Below are 17717 nucleotides of genomic sequence, written 5' to 3' on the forward strand. Positions count from 1 at the left end.
AATTGGTGTATTTTTTAGGTTAAAAACACAGAGGTAAAGATGTAGAGATATACTGTATAAGCCAATTCGATGTGGGAACTCCACACCACTCAGACAGATCCGTATATTCAAAAGGATATAAAATGTCAGTCTTATAAAATGTACATACCAGATGAGCTAGCTAAACCCACATATACCTTACTCTTCTCCACTCTTTCAATAAATCATAGAATCACTTTGAAAGCTTGCAAAGTTTGAACATACCAAAGATGAAAACAGATGACCCAAAATCACAACTTTCAGCTTTTTCCACTTCATTGTTGTTATTGTTTTAGGTGGTTTGCTTTGGACCACTGATCTGGCTCCCTCCATCAAAGAGCTCATCTTTCACTTGTTGGCTGAGCTTTTGCGCAAGATCCACCACTTGGAGCAGCGCAAGAGCCCTGCTGGTCTCTCCAGCTCCATTGCTCTGCTGCTGAACCCCTGCCTTGCGGTGCTCATGGCTCTGCAGACTGAGCTCAGAAAGCTCTATGACAGGGAAACTCAGGGATGGACTTCTGCAGGAGCCGGCGCGGGAGGGTCTTCATCTGGAGGCATTGCTTTGGCTCTAGGGGCAGAGCAGAGCCGCTTCTCCACCTATTTCCACGCTCTGATGGAAGTGTGTCTTGCTGTGGCAGAGGTGACGCTTCCCCTCAATGTTGGCGGCTCTTCAGTGGGAGCCCTATCCTCAACCAGTGCCCCTAACCTTAGTGACTCCTCTTCATCTTCGTCATCGTCCCCAGGGCAGACGCCACAGAGCCCTAGTCTGCTATCCAAACGCAAGAAGGTAAAGATGAAGCGTGAAAGAGCAGCGGCTGCAGTGGCAGCAGCGGTCTCTGGGAAACGAGGAAGTGGGGGTGCGCGGTTGTCCGAGAGTGACAGTGCCCTGCTCAACATGGCGGGTAGCAAACCCGAGGACATGCTGTGGTTCCACCGCTGCCTCACTCTCCTGATGATTCTACGACATCTGGCCAATAAGGACCCACAGGGCTTAAGTGTGACCAGCGATGCAGTGACAGATGCCTGCCAGGCCTTGGTGGGCCCCACTGCCCACAGTCGCCTGCTGGTGCTCTCAGGTATTCCCACGCACCTGGAGGAGGCCGTGGTTCGAAACGCAATCCGCAGGGCTTGCAACGCACATGGGGGACTCTTCAAAGATGAAGTCTTCATCCCTCTGCAGGAAGAGGACCCCAAGAAGCCCAAAACTGGAGCTGGGGTTTCTAGCCCTCAAGATGGCAAAGCTGGCCCTGAACCTGACCGCTCTTTCACCAACAACGGAGGTCCTGAGAGTCCTGACAGCTCCAGCAGCGTGACTCCGGCTATGAGTGTGAGCGCTTCAGCTTCCACCAGCCAGACATCGATCTGCAGCTCTTCTCAGGGAGTCTCCCGCACTGCCAGTGAACTTTCTGTTGATCAGGAGCAGTTGGCTGCTCCACCTCTCACCCCAGCTGCTGCAGCTTCAGCTGTTACATACCCTCAGCAGGGCCCCCAAGACCCCCAGACTGTTTCTAGTCAGGAGAGTCTAGATACCTCGCTGTGTAGCACAGGAAGCTTGGGGAGTCTCGGCAGCTTGGGGGAGCCTCTTGACACTGCAGAAACACCATCGGTGTCAGATGGAGGCTCAATGCACACGGTCACCTCACTGGAGAGCAACGCAGTCATGACCAGGCCCATCAAGGGTTATGCTGTGATTGAGGTGAGTTAATGAAGAGCACTGTAATAGATCAATTGTTTGATTTTGTTTTGTTCTAATGATAATGTCTGTCTTTTTAAATGATAGGTTCGTTCTCGGGCCAAAGTCGAAAAAATCCGTGCTAGCCTCTTCAACAGCAGTGACCTGATTGGCTTATCCAGTCTGGAAGGTGAAGAGGAGCTAATGGATTTGACCAATGAGGAGATCCTCACAGCCTCTAGTGTTAATCAAAGCCTGTTTGACACACAGGGGAGCTCTGCTCTTGAAGACTACTTCCTGGACAAGTCAGTCAGAGGTTGGTGTTTAACTCTGACTAGATATTTTATGATTTTACACAGTGACAGTTATTCTGCCAGTATAAAATCTTATTTCTGTGTTTCAAGGTGACAAGCTTGTACCCGGAGCAAGAGATGTCCTCACAGATATTTTTAAGAGTTGTGTACACTCGGAGCAGATGCTCAGCCTCACACCAGCCAAGCCAGTGAAAGTGTCTGACATTTACCTCAGCAAGGAGCAGATCAACGCTCAGACCCCTGGAAACCTACTGCATACTTTCTTCACCAATGTCAGGCCTCCAAAGAAAGTACTTGAGGATCAGCTTACACAGGTACAACACTGTAAAATATATGTATATATATGTGTGTGTGCTGTATGTACTGTACATTCACGTGTCAAAATTATTTGCTTGTGTCAGATTTTAAGAAAATATGGCACTCCCAAGCCCAACAAGAACAAATACAGCAAAGCAGGAAAAGAACAGCACCAAGGAAAGGTTGTGAGCACCAAGAGGCCCATCACCAAACCTCCCACCAAGGAAAAGTCTGTGCTTAACAGTGTCAGGTGAGTAATTTAGCACAAGCAGCATTTTTTCATGTGGGTATAATTGCGTGGTCCCACAGTAATTGAATTGGAATTTGCTGCTCTCTTGTGTCTGACAGGACTGCACTGAGTGAGAAGAAGACAGTTCTGAAGCCTAAATCTCCTGAGAAATCCAGACCCGATGAGAAAGATGTGGAGAAATCTCCTGCAAAGAAAACTGAAGGTTGGCAGAAATCACACACACACTTTGACTACTCCCATGACTGAATATGTTATTTGGTAGACAGTGTTTTCAAAAAGGCAGACTTTTCTTCATGATACTGTTAGATCAGTTCAGAAATGACTCAGCTCTACACGCCTTCCCTTGCTTAAATTTGGGTCTATTGAAAAAACTGTTAGTCGATAAGATGATAATTCCTCTGACAGAAAAGAGATTTTTCTGCTTCTGTCTCTGTGTTACATAACTGATGGAATGTTGTTTCCATTGGTCAGACAAGGTTAGCAAAATTCAGATATCACTTTGCACTCTTGTAACCTGTAGCTCTACTACGATGCCCTACTACCCCTCTAGAATCCTATTTTGAAACCATGAGCTGTCTGCTGCCTCACACACTACTCTGTTTTCTTCAGTCCCAGAGGAGAAGTACCTGACACTGGAAGGCTTCCATAAATTTGCTGTCGACCGAGCCAAGCAGGACATCCGCAGTGTCTGGAGGGCAATTCTGGCTTGTGGTTATGATCTCCACTTTGAAAGGTGAGACTGGGGAGTCATGCCCCAATAGCCTGCACTCAGACTGGTGAAACTTAAATACAGCCACATGCACGAGCCCTCCGGGAACTGAACATGTTGTTCTGTTGTCACAAAATGTCCTCGTCAAATTGTGTTAAATTAAGTTTTAAGAATTATTCTAAAATAATCTGTCACTTCTGATGTATTGCATTTTTTAAGCATAAAATACAATTTTGAATTATGAATTTTCATGCTTCTCATTTAGTTGTAATGCAGCATAACATCTTCATATTTTTTGACTTAAGGGTCCATGAAGTCACCCCCCAAAAAAATCCAAGGCAAGTTTTGGAAAACAGCCAGAAATAAAAATAAAAGTATGAAATATAAAAAATATAAATTAAAAAAATAATTACAAATATGATATGTAGGAATTCTACATTAAAATGTTCAGAAAAACAACTATACCTTTGTCATATATATATATATATATATATATATATATATATATATATATATATATATATATATATATATATATATATATATATATATGGTTAAGTTGTGTACTTACGCTAACAGAATAAAACACCAAGCAATGGAGGTCACCTCCGTGGATCACTGCTGCATTCAGTTTGATAACAGGAGTGAAGAAAAACTCAGTGTTTTATCTCAAAAGTGATCTCTGAGCTCTCAGGATCAGAGAAGAATCTGATGTGACTCTGGGCGTTTATTCTACCAAAAGGGTTGGCTCTATACATCTTCTTGGTTTGTTTTGATAAAAATTAATAGCCTGTTAACATTAGTCAATAGGCTTCTGAATATGATATATGATATATGCTATCATATTAATCTAAGTAACTGAATATTATTGGAGGTCCCTTTTTAACAGCAGCTGTGCTCTGTACTAGGTGTACATGTATAGACACTCGTCATGCCCAGAAGGCCTGTAGGAAGTGGAGCTTGGAGATGGACGTGGCGTTGGTCCAGTACATCAACAGGCTCTGCCGTCACTTGGCTATCACACCAGCCAGACTACACCCACATGAAGTGTACCTGGACTCCAGTGATACTGCTGATCCTCGTGTGGCCTGCCTGCTCAGTGAGTAAACCACTTGTTCTGTCATTTCTAGGTAGTAAATGAGACGGTTACCCTCCTTTTTCATGACATGGCTGTTTGTCTTCCAGTACATGAAACTTTTTGTGTGCTTATGTTTAGACGTGCCTGTTGAAAGTCTGCGCCTGCGCTTCGCTCTGCTGCAGTCCCTCAATAACACCTTGGAGAGCTTCTTCCTGCCACTAGTGGAGCTGAGACAGACACAGACCTATCAGAACAGCATTGCAGCGCTGTTATGCGAGGCCAAAGGTGAGCAGCGTATCAGCACTAATCTAACAGGAAAAGGAGACCAAAGCCAACCGTGACTGTGTCAGTGCATCGCTCTGAAATGGGCTTAAACAATGTGATTCTGATCAGATATTATTCTTTACACTTATTCCCTCATCTTGCGTCTCTGCTGGTTACAGGTCTAATATTTTACGACACGAAGGTCACTGTAATGAACAGAGTGCTGAATGCCACAGTACAGAGGACAGCAGACCATGCTGCGCCAGAGATTACGCTTGATCCACTAGAAATTGTGGGAGGTACGCATTGCTTTCTTTTGTTTGCATGTTTACTGTTCCCAATTTCATATCAACATTCTCTCAGTGTCCCTTTGCCCTTCAGGTGAGATCAGATCATCAGAGAACACCTATTTCTGCCAGGCAGCACGTCAGCTGTCTTGTGTGCCATCGTCCCAGCTCTGTGTGAAACTGGCCAGCGGAGGAGACCCGACCTACGCCTTTAACATCCGCTTCACTGGAGAGGAAGTTCATGGCACAAGTAACAATTTCTCCTACATCGTTTTCCGTCTGTCTTGCAGTATTCTACTTGTCACAATGTTTTTGGTTTTTTTTTCAAACCTAACTCTACCATTGTTGAATCTGTCTCCAGGCGGCTCCTTCAGACACTTCCTATGGCAGGTGTGTAAGGAGTTACAGAGTTCTGCTCTCTCTCTGCTGCTCCCCTGCCCCAGTGCTGCAGCCAACCGTAACAAGGTATGTTTTCTCTGATCTGCTCTTTTCTGTTATCACGATGTCCTGTTGTGATGCTTTTGTTCTTATAACAAAGCATATTTGTCCATGTCCACATTATCTGGCACAACAAAGTTAATCAGTGATGGTGTAGTGTGAACTGTGGTTTGTTTGTTTTCCTCAGGGGAAGTACATCCTGACACCCTGCCCGATCAGCTACGCAGAAGAACAGTTGTTGCATTTCTTTGGTCAGCTTCTGGGAATAGCCATCCGTGCAGATGTGCCACTTCCTTTGGACCTGCTGGGCTCCTTCTGGAAGGGTCTGGTGGGCGAGTCCCTCGACCCAGAGCAGGACCTGCAGGAAGCAGATGTGCTCACCTACAACTATGTCAAGAAGTTTGAAAATGTAAGGGACCAGTAGTGTGTGCCTCATGTCTCCACCTTCTAATAAGAGCTCTAACTAACAATTACTTTGATTTTTGATTCATCTGCTGATTATTTTCACAATCAATCCAAGTCAAAAAGTGATAAAAAATGCCCATCAAAACCTGACGGATTTAAAAATGACGTCCTCAGATGGCCCTTTCTGATTAAACAACAGTAGAAAAATCTGACAAGACTTATTCTACTATCATAAATGACAAAGAGAAATAGCAAAGTCTTACATTTAAGAAGCTGGAAGCATGTTGACATTTTCACTTGAAAAAAATATTGAAAGGATAAAGTGATTGTAAAAATAGCTGGCAGCATATTTTCTTTCAGTCGATTAATCAAGTAATCTTTGCAGCTCTACTGCTAATGCAGATGTTGACCCTAACATGACCTCTATCCCATGTCCGTGTAGGTGAGCGATGAGACAGAATTAGAGACCCTTTGTGCTGAGATCTCTTCGCAGCACCATTCAGGAGAAAGCCCCGACTCCCCTAGCCGGCCCTGCTGCACCTTCACCTATGTCACCATGACGGGGGAGGAGGTGGAGCTCTGTCAGGGCGGTCGCAGCCTCACCGTCAGGTACAGCAAATGTGACATCATTGATTCTTTCAAACTGTAGTTATCTCTCTGTAGTCTGTATTTTCATACTTTGTGTGATTGTGTGTGTTTAGCTGGGAGAATAAGGACGTGTATGCGCGGGCGGTGCGGAGCCTCCGTCTGAGGGAGCTGCAGAACATCGAGTGTATGACAGCGGTGCGTGCGGGGCTTGGCTCAATCATTCCCCTGCAGCTGCTCACCATGCTCATCCCCCTGGAGATGGAGCTGCGCACCTGCGGCCTGCCTTACATCAACCTGGAGTTCCTCAAGGTAATGAATGTATTTGTGCTGCAGTGAGTGTTACATTGCAAAGCAAGTGTAAACATTTACATTTATATTGCTGCAGGTAATAAATGTGAGAGGTATTTCCTGGCCCTCTGGCCCAGGGAGATGTGTCATTAAGCGGTTTCAACATTACATAGTCAGTTTGACTTGACTGCATCAGAAGTGTCTCAAACAAACAAACAAGCACCGCCATCTTTCAGGTGAGTATTATTTAAATCTTATCCTTGCTGCCCTCCTCTCTTCCTCTGAAGGCTCACACCATGTATCAGGTGGGCCTGATGGAGACAGACCCGCACATTGAGTTCTTCTGGACGGCCCTGGAGATGTTCACTCAAGAAGAGCTCTGCAAGTTCATCAAGTTCGCCTGCAACCAGGAGCGCATACCGTTCACCTGCCCCTGCAAGGACGGGGGGCCCGACACCGCACATGTTCCCCCTTACCCCATGAAGATCGCCCCTCCTGATGGAGCTGCAGGTAATGGCTGACAAAGTGTTGACAGCTCCATGGTCAGTCACCAAGGGTGCTATCTGTGAGTGACGCTTGTCAAGCGCAGAAACTACTGATAGTGATGGTCAAAGCAGCTCATCTTGTCTTGAACATGTTGACATAGCTTGACTGTGTTTGTAGAATACTGGACATATGATGTAGTTCCTTGAGGGCACACTGTTAGTTTCTAACCAGCGGAATCTCTCCTTGTTTCCTGACTGATTATTTAAGATTACATGCTAAAGCGAAACACCAGCTCAGGTTTACTGCAGATAAGATTAACACTCACTTTTATCACCAAGCTCATTATCGCTAACCATTGGCCCTCTGTAGTTCCAGGAAAAGCTCCGATGGTACAAAAGACTCATTATCTAATAGCATTCTTCACCGAAATTTGTGCATATATGTGCGTCAAGAAATCAAAAAATTCTGAATTAGACGCATCATTCTTTCCAGAGCTGATGATGGACGTAGCTACCAAGTGAGCCATCAGCCAAGAATCTGGTCCTGACATGGAGGCCAGTGACGATGTAATAGTGGTTTCTTTTTTGTTTTTCGGAACTCTTACTTTAGTCTCTCTTTAAAACTCAGCCCAGAAAAGGGGTTGGAAGTTAGCAGGTGTGATGTTTCCATCCCTGCTGATAAACACCTGTGACTAATGCAGAGTCAATTAAGGTTTGGTACTGATTGTATACATTCCCGTTTACAACAAAAGTGATGTTAGTGAGTGTGACTGAATTTAGTACAGTGGGAAAAGGGTATAAGAAAAGTATTTGTGGGTGTCCCAGCAGCTCAGCAGGTAGGACATGTACAGAGGCTGTGTCCGTTGACGGAAGTCATCCCCTCTCTCTCACCCCATTTCCTGCTCTAGAATGGCTGTACTATCAAAGTAAAGCCTCAGAAATGGCCCAAAAAATAATAACAAAAAAAATGAAATATACAGTGAAATTTGCTGTAATCAAATGTGCTGTTTTTCCTCTCTCCAGGTCAGCCAGACTCGCGCTACATTCGCGTGGAGACCTGCATGTTCATGGTGAAACTGCCCCAGTACACATCTCTAGATGTGATGCTGGAGAAACTGCGATACGCCATCCACTACCGCGAGGACCCTCTCAGCGGCTGAGAAGACTTGACAACCCAACGTTCCCAAGCGTGTACACCTGTCCCCAACACCCATCTTATTTTATCCCCTCACACTACTGGATCTTCCTCTGAGACAGTCCTTTATGCTCTGCTGCTCCACCAAAACCACAAATTAAATTCAGTTTTATTTTTAGTGAATGCTTTGCATGTTTATCCCTGCTTTTTTTTAATCACAGTTTGCACAAATAGTACATTTCATGATTATGTTTGATTTTTGTGAGGAATTCAGGGACGCTAATCTGAACCAGCACTGACACCGATAATGAGTGTCCGTTCTGGCTGCACTGAGTTTGAGGATGGCATTGAAGTGAGACAACTGTGACACAGTCTTTTATTTCTTTTGTTCGCGTTTTTCCCTTCCCGACCTTTTACAGAGGGTTTAACAAAGGTTTAGTCAAGTTCTGTGAATTTAACAACTGAATGGGATGAATTCAGATCAGCACTTTACAGCTGCAAGTTCAAATCGTGATTTCTGAACACTCCAGTATTGAAAGCGTGGTCTCGGCAACACTAGCTCTACCCCGAGTTGCTGAACTTTGCATATCTGTGAAGGCAACCAACAAAGTGTTGCCCTCCTAAGGCTAAACCTAGCTGCCTCCCTCTGCCTCCCCTCTGTGGGGGTGATGTTCTGAAACATGCCTTTGCTGTAGGAGCCTCTCTCTGGAGGGCGATGCTGGTTGTGCGTGAAAAGACAAGCCCAAATGATACTCATAGAGACGGAGGTACGACTATTACCAGAGACAGGAAGTGTATGATGCTGCCTATTTTTGTCAGCTGTGAGCAGGCAGAAGATGTGAACAAGTGCTGTACAGGATTTTATGTAGTTTACTGCCTGTTTTAAAAAAAAAAAAAAAAAAATATGAACCGCTAATGGACAAGCTAATTTATGCCTATATAAACTGAAGACATTTTACTCGAGTCTCTGAAGAGAGGGTATTTAAGTCATGTAAAAAGTCATATTAATCTATTAGTTTATTAAATTGCTCTTTGATTTTTCTGAATATCCAAGTAGCTTTGGCGGCATGGTAGGTCAGGTAGACTGCAGAGGCCTGCTGGTTCTGATATATCCGCATTTCAGGTTGGCGAAACCTGCGTTGCTTCGTTGAAAAATATGAAGGAGATGATGTTCTCATGAGCTACTCTCCCACATCGTTCGTGTGCTACTGCTACTGAATGTGCAACAACCCTCCGCCCCTCCCTCGCTTCCCGACACACACAATCTACATACACACAGGGGGAGGGGCGGCGGGTTATCTTGAGTTCTGCCTTTTTCATAGTTTTCTTTAATGAGCGAAGATCAGGATTATGCTGATTTTTTTTTCTTTCTTTTTTTTTTTCATTTTACCATAACCAAATGTTTAGCTGTGTAAAAATTGAATAGGTAAAAAAAATGTAAATACTCTGAAGTTATGTTTGATGGCAGTTTTTATTAATTGCTGATTCACTTCACATTATAATTTTTGTTTCTGGTTTGCACTACTCTTCCAAGAAAAAGAATCTAAAAATGAGCAAACTAAGTGATGTCTGTTGGATATCCGGTTTGTTGTGTTGTTATTTTTTATGAATTTTGGAAATACCAGTAATCTTATCACCTTTGTCTTGTACTCAGATGGATTCAATTTCTTCTAATCATGGTGAAACATGTTTTCTTGTGTGAGTAAAATCGCCATTTTACTTGGATAGAACTGAGAAACACACCAGAAATGATATTCGGCGCATATTGGATTGTTGCTTGCGAACTTTAGGTTTCGGTTCAGTTCTTTTGAAGGGTGATTATACCGCTGCTAACAGGGACGCTCTCTCTCTTCTACTTCCTCCTCCTGCCGGGGGGGAGTAGGTAAAGTTATAAAAAGGACATATCCATACAAAGAGGTGTTGCGATAAAATGTGTGCTGTACATTTACTTGATATTTATTACAATTATTTATGGTTGCATTAACTTAACTTTTACTGTCTTACCTCTGCACATCAGAAACTTAACATATCTAAAATGGATTATACAGATGTAAAGAATCAGATGGCATTTGAGATTTCTGTGTCACAATAAAGAAATGTCTTCATGTACAAAATCTCTTTCAGTATTTGTCGTTTATATCAAAATTTCTGTTTATTACTTCTGCAAAGGAGGTTGTGTTTTCGGCCGTGTCTGTTACTTAGGATGCATAAAGGATGGGTCTGTGGATCCTGTTAAAGGGCCGGATCCAGGAATTCTGTTCTCACTTTCTTCAAAGGTGCAATATGAAAGAAATGTGTTTAAAACTGCATTTTTTTTATTATTATTATTATTTTTTTTAGAAATGCGAATAAAATACCACTAAACTAATTAACAAAAAACAAAGTGTGAAAAATGTAGGTTTTTCACATTACATCAAATACATCTACGTATTGTGTTTGAAGAGATTTCTAATGAAGTAATCATGCTAACTAGCTAGCCCTCGCCCGTCCTTTCTAGCAATACTACTTCGAACTTGCAGTCCAGACTAGCTGCAAGGCTAACTTGACTACCTAGTTAGGAAGTAAAGTTAAGGTACATGGACATTAAGCCATTAAGTATCAGCCATGTACATTAAGTACATGGCTGATACTTATGAGTGATGCAGGTCCAAACAACAACAAAAGAAAGGATCCAGTGTATTTAAATGTTTTATTTGGTATCAGATTAGGTTTGACGTGTAAGATTGCAGTTTTAGCTCAGTTTTCGTTAAGATGAACATTTAGTGTGGTGAGGAAAACAGGTTTCATAAATGGGTGTTTTTGAGTGAACCGCCAGCCCCCAGTCTGGTTCATTTGCATACCTAATCTGACTGAACAGCGCTGACACGGTGAGGCGGTCATGCCTGTTACATGTCTGCACAGACAATGGCTGTTGATCACGATGAATGATGCTTGTGCGGCGTGTTTTTCTCACCAGGCCTTTTATGTAACATCTCTGCGACCGGCTCTGGTTGCATCACCGCTGCCTGTAAACCGGACACCGATGCAGGGCAGCGAGTGCTGGGCCAGGCCAGTTCGATCTGGATCTCCAGTCATGCTCCTCACTGACTCACCCTGTCCCCTCAGCTCTATTGTACGCTCTCTTCAATGGGAAGCCATCAACAACTGTAGATTTCATCAAGAAAAACCTGAAGTAATTGGCCAGTTGGTCACAATAGTCCAAATGTGTCCTTCCAGAAAATGATTTCATTAATCAATTAATTTATTTATTTGATGACTTTTCTTTGCATTTAAGTACAATTGCTCATCTTTAAGACCAGATCTGCAACGTTACACAAGAGGAATTCTAGGAATGTCTTCAGCATGTTGATTGGTTGGTTTAAAAAAAAAAAAAAAAACAGTCCTGTCCCTCACATACAGCTGTCCCCCTTCCTTCTCCACCCTTGTTTTAATCATCCCGACCCTTGACCAATGAGCAGCTAGGAAAAGGGCCACATCCCAAACAATCCAGCCAATTGGAATCTTGGAAGACCAGTGTGTTCAGAAGGCGTGCAGACGTCTGTTCTGATCATGCAACTGACCTAAAGGCCCGACCCGGCTGGCACTGCTGTTTTGTAATGAAATCCTCCCTATAAGATTCTGTTCAAGACGTGGAAACATGTTCTGTTTCGAGTTCTAAGTCAGACCTAAAACTTTATGATCGACTTGTTCGTTCATGAGGGATCACAGCCGCTCCTGGACGTGATTCTGAACGCATCGTGCAGAAGCTCTGACTGAGGAGACAGAAAGTTAATTAGAGAGTAAGCCACTGAGACTACAGGGCTCATAATGAATTATTGTACAGTTATTAGTTTGATGCCATGTGAGTGAGTGTGATGAAGCTGTAGTCCAAATGTTTGCATAATATAAACAGTACATGGACAAACACATCTTATATACTGAAGTATAGTGGATGCTTGTTTTGAGTATTGTTTAAAGGATAAGTTCACCTACTTTCCTTAATGCCAATGGAAAGCAGAGTGAAGGTCAGTCCACTAAATATTTCTGGAGCTTCATTGCAAAATGTAAAAAAAAAAAAAAAAAACCAACTAGAGGAAAAAAAAGTCAAAATGGCTCCATTCAGCTTATCCAAGTCTCGGGGATCTCACAGACCTAATTTACCTTCTTTTTAGACTAAATTCTTCACTGTAGCGGCCATAAGCGGCTATAAGCATTAGCACACAGCCCTCCTGAAGCGGGTGCACGAGCCCTGACGCAAGTTGAGGGCATCAGTTACATCCCTTCAAATGAATTCATCTGGCTTCCGGTGGCTCTGCTCAGTGTTGGAGGTTGGAATATCCTCACTGAAATTCCAAAGTTCTAACCTGAAAGCATTCCAGGTCCACGACACGGAGAGAGAGGACAAAATGAAGTCTCTCTGTGTCAGTCAAGTGTACAATGACTGACTGGCTCACAGAAACAAAACAGAGGAGGACAAACAACGCACGGACTATAACAGACGCTACACCACATTTTATTTTACTGCACTTTTATGCCTGGAAGCATATTTTAATGCTCCATTCACTACACTGCTACGATATAATGAAAATGAATAAATATACTAATGTATCAGCCAGTAGTTCCTTTTGCAAAAATATACACTGATAGTGATAAATCTGCACTTAGATGATAGTTGCCTGATTCAGATACTCAGATAAAAATGTTACTTACTCTGTAGTCACTTTTCATACTTAAGTACATTTAATGTCAGATATTTGTTTAGATACTTTAAAACTTTACCTCAAGTATTATTAATGTCAGTGTCTTCATTTTAACACAAACTTCTTTTTTTTTTTTTTACTCAAGTAGGACATCTGGGTACTTTGTACAACACTGGGAATAAGAAGCTGTCAGAGCAGAGAAATGATTCTTTAGGCAAAATATTCAGAAATATAATTTATTAATTTTTAAATACATCCCAAAAGTACAAAAGCACAGACAACGTACAGGCACTTTCACAAAACAAGCACGGCAAAAAAAACAAAAAACAAAAAACAAAAAAACAAATGCAACCTAAATGTGTCAGTGTAGTTGTTATTTTGACATTTTTGGTTTTCTGAAGGAGGTCCCACTCTAGTCGAGAGCTACCTCCGACAGAGCAGCGTCACAATCATATTATCACAAGATTAAAAAAGAAAAATCCCTGCAGCAGCTCCCTGCTGTCACATGTGTCAGTCTCAGTGCTCAGGAGAGTTTCACGGTCTGGAATGATTTGATCAGAGGAGCACATGTGTAACGGGCTTTATGGGTTGAGACCGGCTGATGGGGGAACAGAGGAAAAGGTCAGGCAGGCTGCGGTTGGTCGGCCATGCTAGATAACACCGAGCTGTTTTTTCAGCCTCCTCAGCTGCTCCATGCTGATGTTGTTGCCGCCGCACACCACGATGACCACCGGGCCCAGCGGCTGTGCCAGCTTGCCCTCGCTCTTCAGTCTTTTGATAATGTCACTGTACACGGCTGCCAGGGCGGCGCCACAGGCAGGCTCCACCAGGACCTTCTCATCATCTACAGAGGGAGAGGACACACCTGAGAGGTCAGTCCCACGGCTGATTTTGGGGCACCCCAGATCTGCCGTGCATGAGCTCGGGTCGCACTCACCTACAAAGCGCTCCACGGCTTTCACAGCCTCCTGGTCTGTGACGACTTCTGAGAAAACCGTGTGCTCGTTCACCAGTTTGAGAGTCTGCGCGGACACCCTCGTCAGGCCCAGTGTGGTTGCGACGCTGGGGGGGGGCATAAAAGAAAATCAGTGATTACCACGAAAAGAGAGACGCTATGAGAAAAACATCCTTTCCGATATCCACGATTAGGTTTTTCTACCTGGTTATTTCGGGTAAAGTGACCAGCTCCCCAGCCTTCACTGCCGCGTTGAGGCTGTGTGCTCCCAGGGTTTCCATGGCCACAAGGGGCACGTCAGCCCAGCCGGCGCGACGCAGTCCCTCCACCACTCCGTTCAGCAGGCCTCCGCCTCCCACCGACAGCACTATGGCTCCTGGCTTCTCCTTCAGGTCCTGCTCCAGCTCCTTCACCAGAGACGTGTGGCCTTCCCTGCAAACAAACACAACCTGTCAGTGTCCTCGAAGCTCGCCACAGAATGGGAGGAAACTCTGATTTGTTTGCTCTCTCCTTAAGGCCAATAAATCTTAATTCTAACACTGATCATATCACAAGCCAGTGATGAGAGTACTTTATGGCAGTTTTTAGCCTCGACTGTGACGTCAAATGTGTGAAATGAACTATCTGACAACCTCTCACACTTGATAAGATATCGTGTATCTGACATGAAACTGTACTTGAGTGAGCATGAATGACAGCGCATGATAGGAGAGGTGTCGCAATCAGTCACTTGCACATTGTAAAACAACTTGACTTCCTTTAGAGAGGGGTCTTATCACCTCTCCCTCCCCATGACAGATAGATGACGGTACACGACAGATCTGTGCACATCACACGCTGGTGTAAGAGCTGTCACAAAACAGTCCGCGAAAGACTGACTGTCTCACCAGATGAGGGGATCATCGAAGGGAGAGATGAAGATCCAGCCCGGGTTGTTGGCCACGAGCTGCTGTCCGTATTCAATGCTCTCATCCAGAGCCTAAAAAAAAGAGACACAACTTCATTTAGTCTGATGAATCAAAAATGTGCTTTTTGCGTTTTCAGTCAGTTGTAAATATAAATGAGGGAAAAACATGTCTGGGCTCTTCCGTTATATGACATATATCTCAATATTCTGAAAGTACATTAACATAAAGAGATTTTTGATAAACAATCATCAGGAAGTAATCAAATCTACTAGAGGAACAGTGCAGCCTTCAAAACCAGGAAAAGACAGCACTTATGCCATATCAAGCTATAACGAGAGACGATAAGACGATACGTAGTCTCATATCACAATAACGGGATAGTATCGATGTATCGTCCATGAACGAACCTTGCCATGGATCACCACGGTGGCGCCCTCGTCCTTCAGCCTCTCCACTGTCGGGTTTGGTGTGACACTTGGAACCACTATGGTTGCAGGTACCCCGAGCTGACGGGCAGAATAAGCTGCTGCCATCCCCGCGTTTCCTCCTGTCAGGGCCCAGAAGCATCAAAGATTACACACTCGGACACACCAGCGGAGGTAAAGACAGTCGCTGAACTGATTTTCTTGTGTCGTGTTGCTTCAGTGCTCACCTGAGCAGCAGACAAAGCGCTCACATCCTCGCTCTGCCCACTAAGGAAAAACAGTCAGGGATATTAAACTCACATAATATCATCAACACAATCCTCCCTGTAAAATAGGACATGTCAGGCATTATTCTAAAGGTGGTTTACTCACAGTTTTACAGAGGTGTCCGATGCCCCTGATCTTGAAGGACCCTGTGGGCTGAGATGAATCCAGCTTGAGGTAAACAGAGGTCCCGGCTACTTTGGTCAGGGCAAGGCTCTGCCTCACTGGGGTGGCCACATGAAGAGTCTGCTGGGTCTTCATCTTGCTGTGGGAGGAGACAAGTACCAAGTATTAGAATCTTTTTTTAACCGACGCTCTCTGTTTTCTCTAACATAATAGATGGTTTGTTTTGCTTCATCTTACCGGTCTGTGGTTGATGACAGGATGACAATCTCCCAAACCTCCTTGTTCTTTGCCTCTGTTGCATCTGAAGTACATATATACCTCCCTGTGCTGTGGGCTTGGCAAAGGAGGCCCACTTGCGGACCAATCAGCGTCAGGCATTCAGCCACCAGGCTGTCGCGCTGACCGTGATGAAGAGGAGGGCTGAGGATGAGTGACATTCAATTTCTTCCTTTCTTCTTCTTCTTTTTTTTTGACAAACAAATAATTTTCTTGGACGCCCCTGCGTCTAATGCGAACTCTGATATCCGAACAGCCTGCAGTGGTTAAACTGGGAGGACTGTGCCCTGAATTGGGAAAAAAGGGGGCCTAGATTAATTCCCACCTGCTATTATTCAAAATGAATATTATGAATGTGTCAAAAGCGCGTGAAACCTGTTTTCATCATTACATAACTTCCCCCTCGTCTCGCCTGTTTTATGACCCCCGTGACATTTTGACACACTGTCCTTCGCACGCTGTTCTCCCCTCTAAAGGAAGTGAACGCACCGCCGGCATTACCAAAAGAGTCGCTCCTATTTTCGCTCCGACTACCAAAAGCAGGTTCAGTGCTCGGCCTCCTCCGTGCGGACGGCTCAAACCTGAATAATCCGGAGCTCCGACACACGGTGTCCCGGAGCTGCTGTCTCAGGACGAGTAGAATAAAAAGTTATTTAAAAAGACATGACTCGGTCTATCAGTGTGTGTTCGCACTGGGCCACCAATTAAAACAAGTGCGTGTTGTAATGTAACTGAGTACTCGAGTATTGCTGCTTTCTGGAACTTCGTGCTTAAAGGTGACTATTGTAACCCACATTTTACCCGACATCTGTCGTGCAGATAAATGTCTCACTTCGAATCATCAGTAATTATGTAATTGATTAAAAAAAAAAAAAAAAGTACATCTTGTATAAGAGCCAACAGCAAACTGCTGCATGCATTTGACTCATCTTTCCACCACTGGATGTAGGTCAGTCTGCAGATGAGGTGGCTCACTGTGTCAGGTGGGAACAAACAACTTGCTGAAATGAGCTGCTTGGATTTCAAACACATCCATGTTACCTATATAATATTCTGAGCCTTGTACAACCAAATCTGAGTGTTAAGCCAGTGAGGGAACAGGCACAGGCCTATAGAAGGATCCAAAAGTCTGAGACCACCAGCAAAACAATCAAATTCAGATATGCTACTATTTCATTTTTAATTACAAATGATAATATAAGCTTAACAGTCCGAGCAACAGGTTTAATAGAAGAAAATGCTGATGAATTTTACAATGTCTTTGTATTTGCTGTGTCCCTTTGTTGCCTTAATGACAGCATGCACTGGAGCTGGCACGGACTCCACAAGTTTGTGCTAAAACTGATGACTCATGTTTTCCCAGCATGATTTGACAGTGTTCCAAGATGTGATGTCACACAGCACTTCAATGACCCCATAAATGCTCCGTGGGGACACAGTCATGTGGCTGTACAGTGCAGCACTGACAGTCGATGACACCCAGGACACCTTTTGTCTTCTTTGGTCCTCAAGTAGATCTGTCAGAGTTTTCAGGTGCATTTTAGCTCATTATCCTGCTATATATATTCTTCTCCACAAAATAAATAAATAAATGAATAAAACCAGAGGGTGGTGCATGTCTCTGAAGAATGGGGTGTGGAGTTGCTTCACTGCAGGTTTCCAACTCAAGAGTAGGTAAAAGTCCTGAGGGCTTGAATATTCCCACCACCACATTTCAGCGTAGCTTTGAAACACTGCGGCATCATTCTCTCTCCTGTTTGTCTCCTTACATAAACCCTTCTGTTAATGCCATAAATCTATAAATTGAATCAATCACCTCAAGTCTTTGCCTTGTTCCCCCTCCTGAGAAGTGGCTT

At 44.0% G+C, this 17717-nt stretch overlaps 2 protein-coding genes across 11 annotated transcripts in view; one reads left to right on the top strand and one right to left on the bottom strand.

Moving 5' to 3' along the window:
* The window catches only part of LOC119019307 (probable E3 ubiquitin-protein ligase HECTD4), a 40772-nt gene extending 30430 nt beyond the window's left edge, over nucleotides 1-10342 (top strand). For 5 of the 9 annotated variants that reach the window (XM_037097769.1, XM_037097766.1, XM_037097767.1 and 2 more), the window contains 16 exons: nucleotides 315-1714; nucleotides 1799-2006; nucleotides 2095-2318; nucleotides 2406-2551; nucleotides 2650-2753; nucleotides 3161-3284; nucleotides 4169-4359; nucleotides 4477-4623; nucleotides 4782-4901; nucleotides 4966-5139; nucleotides 5251-5354; nucleotides 5515-5736; nucleotides 6175-6341; nucleotides 6434-6629; nucleotides 6896-7118; nucleotides 8117-10342. In XM_037097769.1, coding sequence (XP_036953664.1) covers nucleotides 315-1714; nucleotides 1799-2006; nucleotides 2095-2318; nucleotides 2406-2551; nucleotides 2650-2753; nucleotides 3161-3284; nucleotides 4169-4359; nucleotides 4477-4623; nucleotides 4782-4901; nucleotides 4966-5139; nucleotides 5251-5354; nucleotides 5515-5736; nucleotides 6175-6341; nucleotides 6434-6629; nucleotides 6896-7118; nucleotides 8117-8253 — 3887 coding nt within the window. In that variant the 3' untranslated portion in view covers nucleotides 8254-10342. The remainder of the gene's footprint in view (nucleotides 1-314; nucleotides 1715-1798; nucleotides 2007-2094; nucleotides 2319-2405; nucleotides 2552-2649; nucleotides 2754-3160; nucleotides 3285-4168; nucleotides 4360-4476; nucleotides 4624-4781; nucleotides 4902-4965; nucleotides 5140-5250; nucleotides 5355-5514; nucleotides 5737-6174; nucleotides 6342-6433; nucleotides 6630-6895; nucleotides 7119-8116) is intronic. The other 4 variants (XM_037097768.1, XM_037097772.1, XM_037097773.1 and 1 more) reach the window with 2 other exon arrangements.
* A 2714-nt stretch (nucleotides 10343-13056) lies between these two features.
* Nucleotides 13057-17650, bottom strand: LOC119019324 (L-serine dehydratase/L-threonine deaminase-like). Of its 2 annotated transcripts, XM_037097802.1 has the most exons (9): nucleotides 16363-17650; nucleotides 15823-16148; nucleotides 15568-15724; nucleotides 15423-15462; nucleotides 15178-15317; nucleotides 14750-14841; nucleotides 14067-14294; nucleotides 13845-13969; nucleotides 13057-13751 (listed from the first exon to the last, which is right to left on the bottom strand). In XM_037097802.1, exons 2-9 carry the CDS (start codon nucleotides 16020-16022, stop codon nucleotides 13558-13560), a joined length of 1176 nt encoding a protein of 391 aa, XP_036953697.1. In that variant the 5' UTR covers nucleotides 16023-16148; nucleotides 16363-17650; the 3' UTR covers nucleotides 13057-13557. The 2 variants fall into 2 exon arrangements, with proteins under 2 accessions (XP_036953697.1, XP_036953696.1); XM_037097801.1 differs by having other exon boundaries at nucleotides 15823-17650.
* Nucleotides 17651-17717: the final 67 nt, after the last annotated feature.

The sequence above is a fragment of the Acanthopagrus latus genome, chromosome 5 (assembly GCF_904848185.1).
Source record: "Acanthopagrus latus isolate v.2019 chromosome 5, fAcaLat1.1, whole genome shotgun sequence".
Lineage (NCBI taxonomy): Eukaryota > Metazoa > Chordata > Actinopteri > Spariformes > Sparidae > Acanthopagrus > Acanthopagrus latus.